This window comes from Narcine bancroftii, chromosome 1 (assembly GCF_036971445.1).
Source record: "Narcine bancroftii isolate sNarBan1 chromosome 1, sNarBan1.hap1, whole genome shotgun sequence".
NCBI lineage: Eukaryota > Metazoa > Chordata > Chondrichthyes > Torpediniformes > Narcinidae > Narcine > Narcine bancroftii.
The window spans coordinates 447,993,122-448,007,109 of NC_091469.1; the positions used below are offsets into that span (position 1 = coordinate 447,993,122).

Sequence of the window (13,988 nt, forward strand, 5' to 3'; positions counted from 1 at the left end):
TGCACCCGGTACCCAACCTACAAGGAATAAGAAAAAAAACCCAGGAAATCTCAGAATAGAGATGGAGGGGAGAAGTCCAGACCAACAAAAGGTATTAATTGGAAATGATAAGGGGAGAGGTGAGAATTAATTTTGTCTGTGTGAAAGGAGACAGGGAAAAGGATGAGAGACAGAGCTGAGGGAAGGTGATGGGGGAAGAAGGGTAGTTAACAAAAGTTGATATTGATGCCATCCAGTTGGAAGATGAGGTGTTGTTCCTCCAATTTGCGGCTGGTCTCAGTCTGGCAGTGCATGAGACTATGGGCAGATATGTCGGCAGGGGAATGGGATGGGGATTTGAAATGGGTGGCGTTATGAGCCCAGAGGACCCAAAAACCCAGCAGCAATAGATATTCATCAAGACAAATGGTTACTTAAACAAAAGTTGCTTTTAATTATGATTAAACATGAAAACAAAATCACATTTTAACTTAGCACTATTGACTTAACTAACCTAACAACCCCTTCTAATTCTAAGCGCACGTGCATGTAATGTGTGTGTAAGTTCAGAAAAGTTCTTTGTTTCACAGTCCAATCTCACTTCTCATTCCTCCAAGTTCACTGGTTGCAGGCAATTCTTATTCTGTGCACAGAATTTAACATTTATAAAGTTCACCAAGCTTTGATGCTTGAAAGGTAAATGATCACTGCTCAGGAAGGTTCTTGTTGGTTTTCAGAGAGAGATTTGTTGTTCCAGGACATCCACAACTGATTTACTTCCATCAGCCACTTCAGTGTCTTGCCGACAAAACTTTCCCCCTCAGGGTTCCCCAGATGATGACCTCTTTCTTTCAGGTCATCACAGAGTGCCTTTTTGTTTCTCTTATTCCAAGTAAAACTTTAAACAGCCAGTCCTCTCCTCTTGCATGAACCACAAGGGCTTTGACCAGGCTGAATTAAGCACTCACAACCCGTCTTCCAAATGGGGTTTTCCACAAGCTTGCCAGCTTGTCCTGTTCCAGTTCCAGTTGCTGCTGCTGACTGTAAAACTATAGAACTGATCTGTGTGTGTGTGTCTCCCTCTCTCTTTCTCACACAGAGAGAAAGCCTGTTTCTCTCTCTGCTTGCAAAACCAAATGACCCTCTTAGAACAATAAGTTCCACTGCAGACAATCTGTGGCTCCGACAAGCTCTTTCATCTGTTTCCTTTTTGTAAACAACAATACATCAGTGAAGTCTCCTGGTCACTCTCTAAAGCTTCTGCAAAGACTGTTGGCCCCGACATGTCAAGCATGGGGCAGAGCTCCAGTATTTAAAATAAAATCAATTTTAAAGAATTTGTATGTGGCCCACACTAAAAAAAAACTTGCCTCAATTTATCTCCCAAAAACATATTCTGTCACAGTGGCCATTGGGAGATCCATGCTATTGCAGCGAACAGAGCCAAGGTGCTCAACAAAGCAATTTCCCAGTCTGCACTCAGTCTCCCCAATGTAGAGGAGATCACAACAAGTCTCCTGGATGCATTAGATGACCCCTGCAGATTAACGAATTAAAAGTTACTTCACTTAGAAGGACCTGAATGGTGGTGAAGGAGTTGGTGTGAGTGCAAGTGGAGCATCCCCTGTGGTCATGGGTAGGCTCCAAGAGGACGATTGGTTAGTGGACAAGGGAGACACTGAGGGAATGGATCCGGCAGAGGAGAGGAGAGGAGAATGCGTGTCTAGTTGTGCTATCAGATAGTTGGAGGCGGAAATGGTGGACAAGGATGTGTTGGGCTGGTAGGAGAGGACAAGAGGAACCTCGTTCTTGTTGTACATGGGGACAGAGGAGGCAGGACCGGCGCTAACATTAGGCCAAATAGACAGTCGCCTAGTGCTCTGAGAGAAAATTGTGCCCCACCGTTCAGGTAGGCCAAGTGGAAGGTTCAAAGTTGGTTTTGGGAGCTCCGGTGTGCGCCTGTAGGCTGACTGTCAAGGGGAAGATTCCGAGTCGGGCACTGGGAGCTCTGGTAATCGGAATCGGGAGCTCTCGATGCCTGACTCCGAACCTTCCCCTCAGCCTACACCGGAGATCCCAATTCCCGAGTTGTGATTCCAAAGTCCGAACCCTCCTGGGTGTGTGTGTGTGTGTGTGTGTGTGTGTGTGTGTGTGTGTGTGTGTGTGTGTGTGTGTGTGTGTGTGTGTGTGTGTGTGTGTGTGTGTGTGTGTGTGTGTGTGTGGTAGTAGGCCAAAGGAGGGTTCAGAACTTCAGAGTCAGTGTCGGGACCTCCGATGTGTGCCTGTAGGCCAACTGCAGAGGGGAGGATTCGGCCTTCAGAGTTGGGCGTCGGAAGCTCAGGACAGGTACTAGCTGCTTTATAATAGCAGAATAAACTATCAATATTCATAGATGAGAAATAAAAATATATAAATTATTTAAAGAAATCAACTCAGCAATTTCTCATGCTATTTTTTGTCATTATCCTATTGATTTTGCTTATCCTTGTCAAAGTTTCAAAACACATGAGAACTTTAAAAAAGCAGACAAACAAAAGAATTTGAATTTCTCCTTGAATTTCCATGTGTAAAGCCATGCTGAAATTATATAGTTATATTTTGCTCAGGTTTCTCTATGGAGAAACTCTCCTTCCAGACAGTTCTTAAAGAGATATGTAATCAACTTTATTATTGCTAGAGTTGATACTCTGTCAGTGGTTCAATTACTAGAGGTACTTCCTCACAACTCCAGCGATCTGGCTTCTGCCCTGAACTTTGGCCCTGTCTGTGTCCAGTTTGCCTGTGACCATGTGAGCTTCCTCTGGATGCTTCAATTTCCTCTTAAATCTCAAATATGTGGGCAGGTAGATTAGTGGCCATTGCTGTAGTGTGTAATTGAGTTGTAGAATCTGGGGGGGGGGAGGGGAAATGATAGAAATGTGTGAAAAATTAAATAAAAGGGAATAGCATAAGTTTAAAAATGGTTAAGGGAAAATCAGAGAAACTTAATGGGCCAAAGGGGCATCATTCTTGTGGGAAAAAATGGACACAGGAAGGAATATAGACTTAAAGGTGTGCAAAGTAAAAGGATTTAAGGTTGTGTTATCCTTGGTGAAGGTGTGCATTGTATCGAGTGCCCTTTTGTTCAAAATGATTCGTGTGCCAAAATATTTTCTTTTGTATTTGAGAAAGATAATCAAAGATTGATGTATTACTTATTCTTGCAATTTAAAAAAACATTTAGCAGTTTCAAATTTTGTGTTTTTCATTTTTTCTCCAAAGCATGTTTTTGAAAATCAAAGTTGGCAATTTTTTGAGGGAGTGCAAGTAGTTGACCTTGCCCAACTACAAAGTAGTTTGGCTCTGGCCCTGGGGGTAATGGAGGATATGCGGGTGAGGGGCATTGTTTGAAGACATAGGACATCTTTGATAATCTCTCATGGAAATCCTCATACTTGGTGCAGATGTGATGGAGATGGAGGAATTAAGAGAAGGGAATGGAATCCTTACAGGCGACAGGGTGTAAAAAGGTGTAGTTGAGGTAGCTGTGGGAGTTGGTAGGTTTGTAGAAGATGTCTGTCGAGAGTTTGTCTCCTGAGGTGGAGACAGAGAGATCGAGGAAAGGGTAAGTATTGCTAAGGATGAACCAAGTAAATTTGAGGTCGAGGTGGAAGTTGGCAGCAAAGTGGATGAAGTCAACTTCATGAGGCAGCACCAAAGTAGTCATCAAAGTAGTGGAAGAAGAGTTGTGGGGGAGGGGGACTTGCCTGTGGTGGCTTGTAGCATGGATTGCTCCAAGAAGCCAACAAAAAGGCAGGTAGAACTGGGGTCCATGTGGGTACCCATGGCTACCCCTTTAACCTGGAGAAAATGAGATGAGTGAAAGGAGAAGTAATTGATGGTGAGGACAAGTTCTGCCAGCTGGAGGAGGAGGATGGTGGAGGGGGACTGGTTGGGTGTGTTGTGCAGAAAGAAACAAAGGGCTTTGAGGCCTTCAGAATAGGGAATGGAGGTGAATAGGGATTGGATGTCCATAGTAAACATGAGGCGATCAAGTTTAGGGAACTGGAAGTTGTTGAAGTGACGGAGGGCATGTGAAGTGTCCCAGATATAGATTGGAAGGGACTGGACCGGGGGGACAAAACTGAGTTGAGGTAAGTGGAGACTAATTTGGTGGGACAGGAGCACGTGGACACGATGGGTCTGCTGGGACAATCAGATTTGCGGATCTTAGGTAGGTGGTAGAAATAGGCAGTGTGGGGTTGGGTAACAGTAAGGTTGGAGGCCATGCCAGGGAGATGACCGGAAGTGATGAGTTCAAATATGGTGTGTGATAAAGTGGTTTGATGAGTTTTAGTGGGGTCCTGTTGGAGCGGTAAGTGAGAGGGGATGCATGAGAGTTGTTGTCTGACTTCAGCCAGATAGATTTCAGTGTGGCAGACCACAGCAGCACCACTCTTGTCTGTGGGTTTCATGTTGAGGTTGGGATAAGGGTGGAGAGAGTGGAGGGCCAGATGTTCCAAGGGGGAGATTGGAATGAATGAGGGGATTAATGAAGTTGTTGCGGTTGATTTCAGGATGACAATTGAAAATATGAAGGTCCAAAGCAGGAAGAATAGTGGAACGGGGTGTCTATGAGAAGAAAGAAGGTTTAAAGTGGGAGGAGGGGTCTGTAATGGGGGGTGCAGAATCACGGTTGTGGAAGTACGGGTAGAGATGGGGCCAACGGACGAAGAGTTCAACATCATGGCATGTGCATAACTCATTGAGGTGTAGGCAAAGGAGGAGTTAGAGGGAAGTTCAAAGTAGTGAAAAGTGTTGGGGAAGGGAAGAGGATGGGAGGAATGTGCAGTGCTGATACCAAGGACCCCGTGTTTTGGGGATGACTTTATTAGGGATCATGATGTGAAAGCAGAGTTGTAATCAATGAATAGTAGTTTGACATAAGAAATCCAGATGTTTCAGGGCTGAATGGAGGGCCATGGAGATGGACTTATTATAGTGATAAGTGAATTGAAATGGATCAAGGTGAACAGCAAAGCTGGAGTTAATGTGAGCTGTGACTAACTTCTTGAAGCACTTCATGATGTGGATGTCAGAGCCATTGAGCACTCGTTATTAAGGTTCAGTGTTATGATTTTCTCCAGCACCAGGATGATAATGGGCTTCATAAAACATGTTGCAACTTCTGACTGTAGCAGAAAGAGGTTAAAGCTATCCATGAACATTCCTGTCAGCTGGTCAAGGTGGGTTCTCAGGACATATCCAGGGATTCTGTCCAGGCCAGTTGCTTTCTGTGGGTTCAATGTCAAGAAAGCCAAACTGAAGGTCTGTGGGAGTGAGCTTTGGTACAGGTGCATCAGAGGTTGTTGTACTTATTGTCACTGGCTCCTGCTTGAAGCGAGCATAGAATGCATTGAGCTCACTGGGATGGGATGTGCTGTACTTGCCATTCTGTCCAGGTTTGTTTGGTAGCCCATGATTGTGTGCATACTCTGCTACAGTCCCCAGATGTTTGTAAGGTTCAGTTTCTGTTTATAAATAGGGAGGAACTCAAAAGTCTGATTTTCCAAAATGCAGATGGGGGAATGGAGCAGTTAGCAACTTTGATCATTGTACTGCAATGGTCGAGGGTTGTTATGCATCTGGTGGGACAGGTCATGTGTTGGTACAGCATTACGCTTCTGTAGTTAGCCTCGCAATGATAAACAAGGCTTTAGGATACTCCATTTCAAAGTTATTGGTAGCAAGGCACTGTTCATCAACCTCAAGCTTCATGTCTGCATGGGGTGGAATGTAAACTCGAGGGTGGACACCCAACAGACTCCTAACAGGTGCCCTTGATCTCAAGAAGGCAAACAGCAGGGAAATATTGTTTTCAACCAGAACTGCCACATCTGAATACCATGAGGGTTTGAATAGGAAGCAGACCTTTCCAGCCCTAATCCTGCCCAAGGATGCGGCGCAGTCCATCCAATGAATTGAGAAACGCTTCAGTTGTACAGCATAGTCAAGTAAGGTTGGTGTGAGCAATTTCTCTGTAAAACAGAAGCACACAGCAATCTCTCAGTTCTTTTTGGTCTGGTGAATTTGTTGTGTATACATAGCATTTATCTAGCAGCCTCAAGCAATGATCTCGTTCGTTCACAGCACCTGATTAAGGATGGATTGTATAATGATAAAAGCATTATGGGGGCTGTTGGGGAGATCAAGTTTGAAGTTCCCTTCCTTTTTACAAACAATGCATAGGCATGGTTTTCGATCCTTGAGGCACATTTCTCCTCAATAAATGTGTCAAGTCAGAAGACAAAGTTTGGTTTGCTCACTGCATACCTCCCAGAGCAGATCATTTGCAAAGTGGAAAACGTGCTAGTTAATCCAAAAGGCAACCTTCCTTATGACATACTTAAGAAAGAAAAGGGGGTGGGGTAGTATTGATGGTGAGAGAAGGGACCGACATGATTGACAGGAAGGATATTAACTCAGAAGATGCAGAATCTATATGGATAGAACTGAGGAATAGCAAGGGGCGGAAAACGTTAGTGGGGGTGGTATATAGGCTTCCAAATAGTAGTGTAGAGGTGAGGGAAGGCATTAAAAGAGAAATTAGAAAAGCGTGCAATAAGGGAACAGCTGTCATCATGGGAGACTTTAATTTGCATATAGATTGGACTAGTCAAATTGGTAAAAATACTGAGGTGGAGGAATTCCTTGAATGTTTACGGGATGGTTATCTAGACCAATATGTCGAGGAACCAACTCGGGAGCAGGCTATTTTAGATTGGGTATTATGCAATGATAAGGGGTTAATCAGCAATCTTGTTGTGCGAGGCCCTTTGGGTAGGAGCGATCACAATATGATCGAATTCTCACTCGACATGGAGAGTGATGAAATTAAAACCGAGACTAAGGTCCTGAATTTAAATAAAGGGAATTATGATGGTATGAGACGGGAGTTGAGTAAGATTGATTGGGTGGTGTTTATGGGGGAGTTGACTGTGGATAGACAATGGAAAGCATTCACAGATCTAATGGAGAAATTGCAAAAATCGTTTATACTGGTTTGGCATAAAAATAAACCAAAAAGGGTGACTCAACCGTGGATAACAAGGGAAATTAGAGACAGCATTGGGTCCAAAGAGAGAGCATATCAATTGGCCAAAAAAAGTACTGCAACCGAAGACTGGGAGCAGTTCAAGATGCAGCAAAGGAGGTCAAAGGGATTAATCAAGAGAGCAAAAATAAATTACGAAAGTAAGCTTGCGGCAAATATAAAAACCGACTGCAAAAGCTTTTATAAATATGTCAAGAGGAAAAGATTGGTGAAATCCAGAGTAGGTCCTTTGCAGTCGGAATCAGGGGAATATATAATGGGGAATAAGGAAATGGCAGACCAATTAAATTCTTACTTTAGTTCTGTTTTTACAAGAGAGGATACAAATAACCTCCCAAGGATGTTGGGAAACATAGAGACTAATGCAAGGGAGGAACTGAAAGAAATCAGTATCTCTAAGGACATGGTCTTGGGGAAATTGATGGGATTGAAGGCAGATAAATCCCAAGGGCCTGATAATCTACATCCTAGGGTACTCAAGGAAGAGGCCATTCAGATAGCAGATGCTTTAAGAATTATTTTCCAGAACTCGATAGACTCAGGATCAGTACCCATGGATTGGAGGGTAGCTAATGTTACCCCACTATTTAAAAAGGGGGTAGAGAAAAAGTGGGGAATTATCGGCCGGTGAGCCTTACATCAGTAGTGGGCAAAATGATGGAATCCATTATTAAGGATGTAATAGCGGAGCATATGACTAGCAGAGAAGGGATCGGACGGAGTCAACATGGATTTACAAAAGGTAAATCGTGCTTGACAAATCTATTGGAATTCTTTGAGATGGTGACAGGTAAAATAGATGGGGGAGAGCCAGTGGATGTGGTGTTACCTGGACTTCCAAAAGGCCTTCGATAAGGTCCCGCATAAATGACTGGCTTCCAAAATCAAGGCTCATGGGATTGGGGGCAAAGTATTGATGTGGATTGAGAACTGGCTGGCAGGTAGAAGACAGAGAGATGGGATAAATGGCTCGTTTTCTGAGTGGCAGGCGGTGACCAGTGGGGTACCACAGGGATCTGTACTGGGACCCCAGCTGTTCACAATTTACATTAATGATCTGGATGAGGGGATTGGATGTAATATCTCCAAATTTGCAGATGACACTAAGCTAGGAGGGGTTGTGTGCACGGAAGAGGGGGTCAGGAAGCTCCAGTGTGATTTGGATAAATTGAGGGACTGGGCAGATACATGGCAAATGCACTACAATGTGGATAAATGTGAGGTTATCCACTTTGGTAATACAAACCGGAGGGCAGATGACTATTTGAATGGCAATAGATTAAGAGATGGGGAAGTGCAGAGAGACCTAGGGGTCCTTGTATATCAGTCTCTGAAGGCGAGCATGCAGGTACAGCAGGCGGTTAAAAAGGCAAATGGTATGTTGGCCTTCATATCAAGAGGGTTTGAGTATAGGAACAAGGATACCTTACTGCAGCTGTACAGGACCTTGGTGAGACCCCACCTGGAGTATTGTGTGCAGTTTTGGTCACCTTATCTAAGGAAGGATGTTCTTGCAATGGAGGGAGTGCAGAGGCGATTCACCAGGCTGATACCTGGAATGGCAGGAATGACTTATGAGGAAAGATTGCGCAAATTGGGATTGTACTCGCTGGAGTTTAGAAGATTGAGAGGGGATCTCATAGAGACATATAAAATTCTGGCAGGACTGGACAGAATGGATGCAGATGGGATGTTTCCAATGATGGGAAAATCCAGAACCCGGGGCCATGGTTTGAGGATAATAGGCAAACCATTTAGGACTGAGATGAGGAGGAATTTCTATACCCAGAGGGTGGTGAATCTGTGGAATTCGTTGCCACAGAGGGCAGTGGAGGCAGGTTCATTAAATATATTTAAGAGGGAATTAGATATATTTCTTCAGTATAAGGGTATTAAAGGTTACGGAGAGAAGGCGGGGACGGGGTACTGAACTTTAAGATCAGCCATGATCTCGTTGAATGGCGGAGCAGGCTCGAAGGGTCGAATGACCTACTCCTGCTCCTATCTTCTATGTTTCTATGTTAAGGCAATTGTTCTAGATTAAACACAGCTATCCCAAGAATCTCACTTTTGCCTCAGCAAAAGAAAGTTGCCATAGATGCTGAGATGGAGCAGGCTGCCTGGTGAAGGAGACATGTGATTTCTCTGTTGTTTGTCTTCTCGAGATCAAGGACACCAGTTAGGAGTTTTTTGGATGTCACCCTCAACAAATTACCTAGATATGCTGACCTCATTATGGACATGACCTCTGCACTGCACCTGGATGCATTCTCAGCTGCTCCCAGTCAGCAGGATAAAACTGAGCTGGAGCAACATGTAGCAGCATTCTGTACACAAGTGGAATCTTTAACAACCCAATAGATTACTCCCATTTCTGGTCTAGCTGAATTTGTGTGGGTCGGGGATGGAACAGAAACACAGTGTATATGTTGGAAGCACCAGAAATTTGGCTCTGCAGCCTGGTCATGCCAGCCTCCTTGTGACTTCTACAAACAGCACCCAAAAAACAATGAGGCCCCGAAGTAGAGGCAACTGCCCATGCTCATTTCAGCCACCATCTTTTCCTCAAGGATTGTCTCTCTGGCAGTCAATTTCTTGTTGATTCCGGTGCAGAAATTTTGGTGATCCCTCCAATTCCTCAAGAGCACAGGCAACCCAATATGTCGTGTATTCTGGCTGCCACAATATTCAGACATATAGTCAGAGGTCACTCATTCTTGATTTTGTCCTCAGGAAGCCATTTTGATCGGTGTTTGTTGGTCATGACTATACGAATCCCATTGGTGGAAAGGATTTTCTATGACATTTTTCCTTGCTGGTGGACTTGAAGAATCGCCGTGTAATGGACCTTCAAAGGTCGTCACTTGCCTGACCTGTCTCCAACCCAGCACCTGCCTGTTCAAGCAGTTCCATCACCTGGTAATCCTTTCATATAGGCATGGTGACATCAAACATGCAGTATCTATCACATGGAGACCTGGACCAGAGCAGCCCACATCAATTAGCAAGGTCCACTATGGACATTAAGGTAAGTGGCCACATTACAAACTTCTTGTCAACACGGGAAGCACTGGAAGCTTTATACACCTGGCACTGTACAGCACTTCTCCCTTACCCCAATCCAGTTAAATTCTCATTAGCCTCCAAGTCCTACTTGACTGAAGTCCAAGGTAGCTGCAAAGTAACATTAACTGTGGCTGGCACCAAGTACAAGAAATTTAAATTGCTCGTGATGCCACAACTCTGTGCACTGGTCATACTGGGGTTGGACTTTCAGTGCCAACTTAAAAGTTTTCTGATGGAATGTGATGGCTCCTACCCCTCCCTCACGGTCCCTAACAGCCTGTCTCCCCGAACATAGTTTTAATGATATGGTTGTATGTACAGGCTGGCCTGCTCTCCTGATGACATCCTCTCCTAGACTCCTCCCTAGATTCCTCCCATGTGACCCAGGCCATAAAGGTCGAGTCCCCTCTCTCCTCTTCTCATTTTCCCTAGCCTTGATCCAGGCCAGCAGTCTCTTGTGTAATAAAGCCTATCGTTCCCCTCAGTCTTTGTCTCGGTAATTATTGGGGCAACTGGTAGCACCCAACAATAGCCAATCAGTGACCTGAACACCACCCACTGCCCACAATCTGCAGTCTGTCCACCCTCCCACTATCCCCCCATTCGAAAAACGTCACTTTCGACAGTAAGTCTGTGCCAACTAAGAGCTGGCGATACAGTCCCAGGGACAGAATCTTTATCAAGGCTGAGGTTAAACGACTCTTAGTCGAGGACATCATAGAGCCGAGCACCAGCCCTAGGAGAGCGCAGGTGGTGGTGGTAAAGGTGCGGAGGGAAGCACAGGATGATCATAAACTACAGCCAGACCATCAACCAGTTCACCCTCTTGATGCCTACCCCTTTCCCCACATAGATGGCATGATAAATGAGATTGCCCATTATAGGGTCTTCTCCACCACCGACCTCAAGAAGGCCTATCACCAGCTCCCGATCCACCTAGAGGACAGACCTTACATGGCATTTGAGGTGGACGGCTATCTCTGCCATTTCCTCAATGTCCTCTTTGGAGTCATGAATGGAGTTTCAGTCTTCCAGAGGGAGATGGTCTTAATGGTGGATGACCACCAACTGAAATCCACATTCTTCTACCTGGACAACATGACCATCTGTGCCCATGACCAGCATGATGCGAACCTGCAAAAATTCCTCCTGATAGCGAAACCACTAAACGTTTAACCAGAAGAAACGTTTGTGCTGCACTTTATGTCTGCTATACGAGGGTGTGCCGTGGAGAATGGAGTCTTTGGACATGACCCTGAATGTATGTGGCCCCTGCTGGAGCTCCCACTCCCTCATAGCCTCAAGGCCCTGAAAAGGTGCCTGGGGTGCTTTTTAATGTTATGCACAATGGGCTCCTAATTATACAGACAAAAGTCCACCCTCTGGTAAAAAACTATCACCTTTCCCCCATCAGCAGAAGCCCAAGCGGTCTTCACTCGCATCAAAGGTGACATTGCCAAGGCCATAGACAAATCCATCCCATTTCAGGTGGAGCGTGATATGTCCGAATTCACCCTGGCTGCCATACTTAACCAGGCAGGCAAGCCAGTAGCATTTTTCTCCCATACCCTCCAGGGCCCTAAACTCCACCCATTGAGAAAGAGACCCAGGCCATAGTGGAAGCTGTGAACCACTGGAGGCATTATCTAGCCAGCAAAGCATTCACCCTATTGAGTGACCAATAAGCAGTCGCATTCATGTTTAACAATAAACAGTGAGGAAAAATTAAGAATGACAAGATCCTGAGGTGGAGAATTGAATTGTCCACCTACATCTACAAGATTTTATACCGGCTTGAGAAGGTCAACGAGCCTCCCGATGCCCTGTCCCGGGGTACCTGCACCAATGTGCAAGCAGACTGCCTCCAAGCCCTTCATAACAGCCTCTGCATTCCAGGGTCACCAGGCTCTATCACTTTGTGAGAGCCCTCAACCTCCCATACTTGGTTGAGGACATCAGGGAGCTGACTCGCAGCTTTCTGGGCTGCATGGAGTGCAAGCCACACTTCTACCGGCCGGAAAAAAGCTCACCTGATCATGGCCACTTGCCCCTTCGAACTTCTAAGTATGGACTTCAAGGGCCCCCTTCCCTCCATGAACAGGAATGTGTACTTTCTCAGCATTGTTGACAAATACTCACGATTCCCATTCGCTATCCCCTGCCCAGATAAGAGCAGGGCCACAGTCCCTGCAAAATCTCTTTTTTTTTAAAAAGATTTTGTCAAATTTATATTTATATGAAATATTTACTCTAGATGTTGGCTGGGTTCTTCTTGTTTCTTTATTTTAAATTTTAATTTTTTATTTTATTTTTCACAATATGAACCATACTGACCAAAATACACACAAACATTTCCCTCTTGAATATACACAGTGTCATTTTTTCTCCTTTTCCCCCCTCCCTTCCTTCCCTCCTTCACCCCCCCTCCCCACCCACTCAATGTTCAACATATATGATACATTAAACCCATTAAACAATGTCATCACACAATGAAAATAAACAAGAAAATTGTGTCATCCACTTTTACACACTGGGTCAGTTCATTTCGTCGTCTTCTCCTTCTGTCATTTTAGGTGGTGCAGGTCCGCGGTAGGACTTCTCTGTTGTGTTCCATGTACGGTTCCCAAATTTGTTCGAATACTGTGATGTTATTTCTTAAATTATATGTTATTTTTTCCAATTGAATACATTTATTAATTTCTATGTATCATTGCTGTATTCTCAGACTATCTTCTAATTTCTAGGTTGACATAATAAATTTTTTTGTTACAGCTAAGGTTATCATAATAAATCTTTTTTGTGCTCCATCCAAATTGAGTCCAAGTTCTTCTTATATTACTTAGAAGAAAGATCTCTGGATTTTTTGGTATGTTGCTTTTTGTGATTTGATTTAATACCTGATTTAGATCTTTCCAAAACTTTTCACTTTCTCACATGCCCAAATCCTGCAAAATCTCTTCATGCTCTTCGGATACCCCAGCTACATCAACAGTGATCTGGTGTCCTCATTCATGAGCAAGGATTTGCACCAGTACCTGCTGGCCAAAGGCATGGCCATAAGCAGGACCATCAGCTATAATCCCTGAGGGAATGGCCAGGTTGAAAGGGAGAAAGGGAGGGCAGTCCTCCTGGCCCTCAAGTCAAAAGGGCTGCCCATCTCCAAGTGGCAATAGGTCTACTCAGAGACGCTCCACACCATCAGGTCCCAACTCTCTACTGCAACCAAATGTTACCCCACATGAAAAATTATTCACCTTCCCCAGGAGATTGGCGTCGGGAAACCAGTCTGGTTGACGACCCCAGGGCCTTTGCTACTCTGGAGACACACCAGAACCCATAAAGCAGACCCCCTGGTCGAGAAGGTTCACCTCCTTCATGCAAAATCTCTTCAGGCAAAACCCCAGTATGCCTACACACAGTACTAGGATGGGCAGAGAGACACCGTCTCTGTTCAGGACCTGGCACATACAGGGGCCCCCACAACTGGACTCACTGGACCCCCCACGGTTGACTGACCAGCACCTTCCTTCCCCCATGACTATCAAGGACATGGTCGGTTACCATTGGCACCAGTTGCACAGCCCCAACCCCAAGTCATGCTCCCCATGACCCAGTCCCATCTGATTCTGTTTAGCCATCCGAATTGCAGCCCGTCACACAGAGCACTGCCCTACACAGGAGTCGACAGCTTCACCATGCAATGGTCAGTTCAACTGACAAAACCACTGGACAGGTTGAACCTGTAAATAGACTGTGAATGGACTCTGACACTTCACCTCGCCGAATTTTGTTTTAAAGGAAGGGGTGAATGTGGTGGAACACTGGAATACATGCATTGTACAGGTTGGCT

General features: G+C 44.9%; 1 protein-coding gene across 1 annotated transcript in view; it reads right to left on the reverse strand.

Moving 5' to 3' along the window:
- Positions 1-2,518: 2,518 nt before the first annotated feature.
- LOC138760662 (uncharacterized) overlaps positions 2,519-13,988 on the reverse strand; it is a 43,366-nt gene continuing 31,896 nt past the window's right edge. Inside the window, exons 3-4 of the mRNA XM_069931587.1 lie at positions 5,890-5,996; positions 2,519-2,867 (exon numbers count right to left, since the gene is read on the reverse strand). Coding sequence (XP_069787688.1) covers positions 2,685-2,867; positions 5,890-5,996 — 290 coding nt within the window. The 3' untranslated portion in view covers positions 2,519-2,684. The remainder of the gene's footprint in view (positions 2,868-5,889; positions 5,997-13,988) is intronic.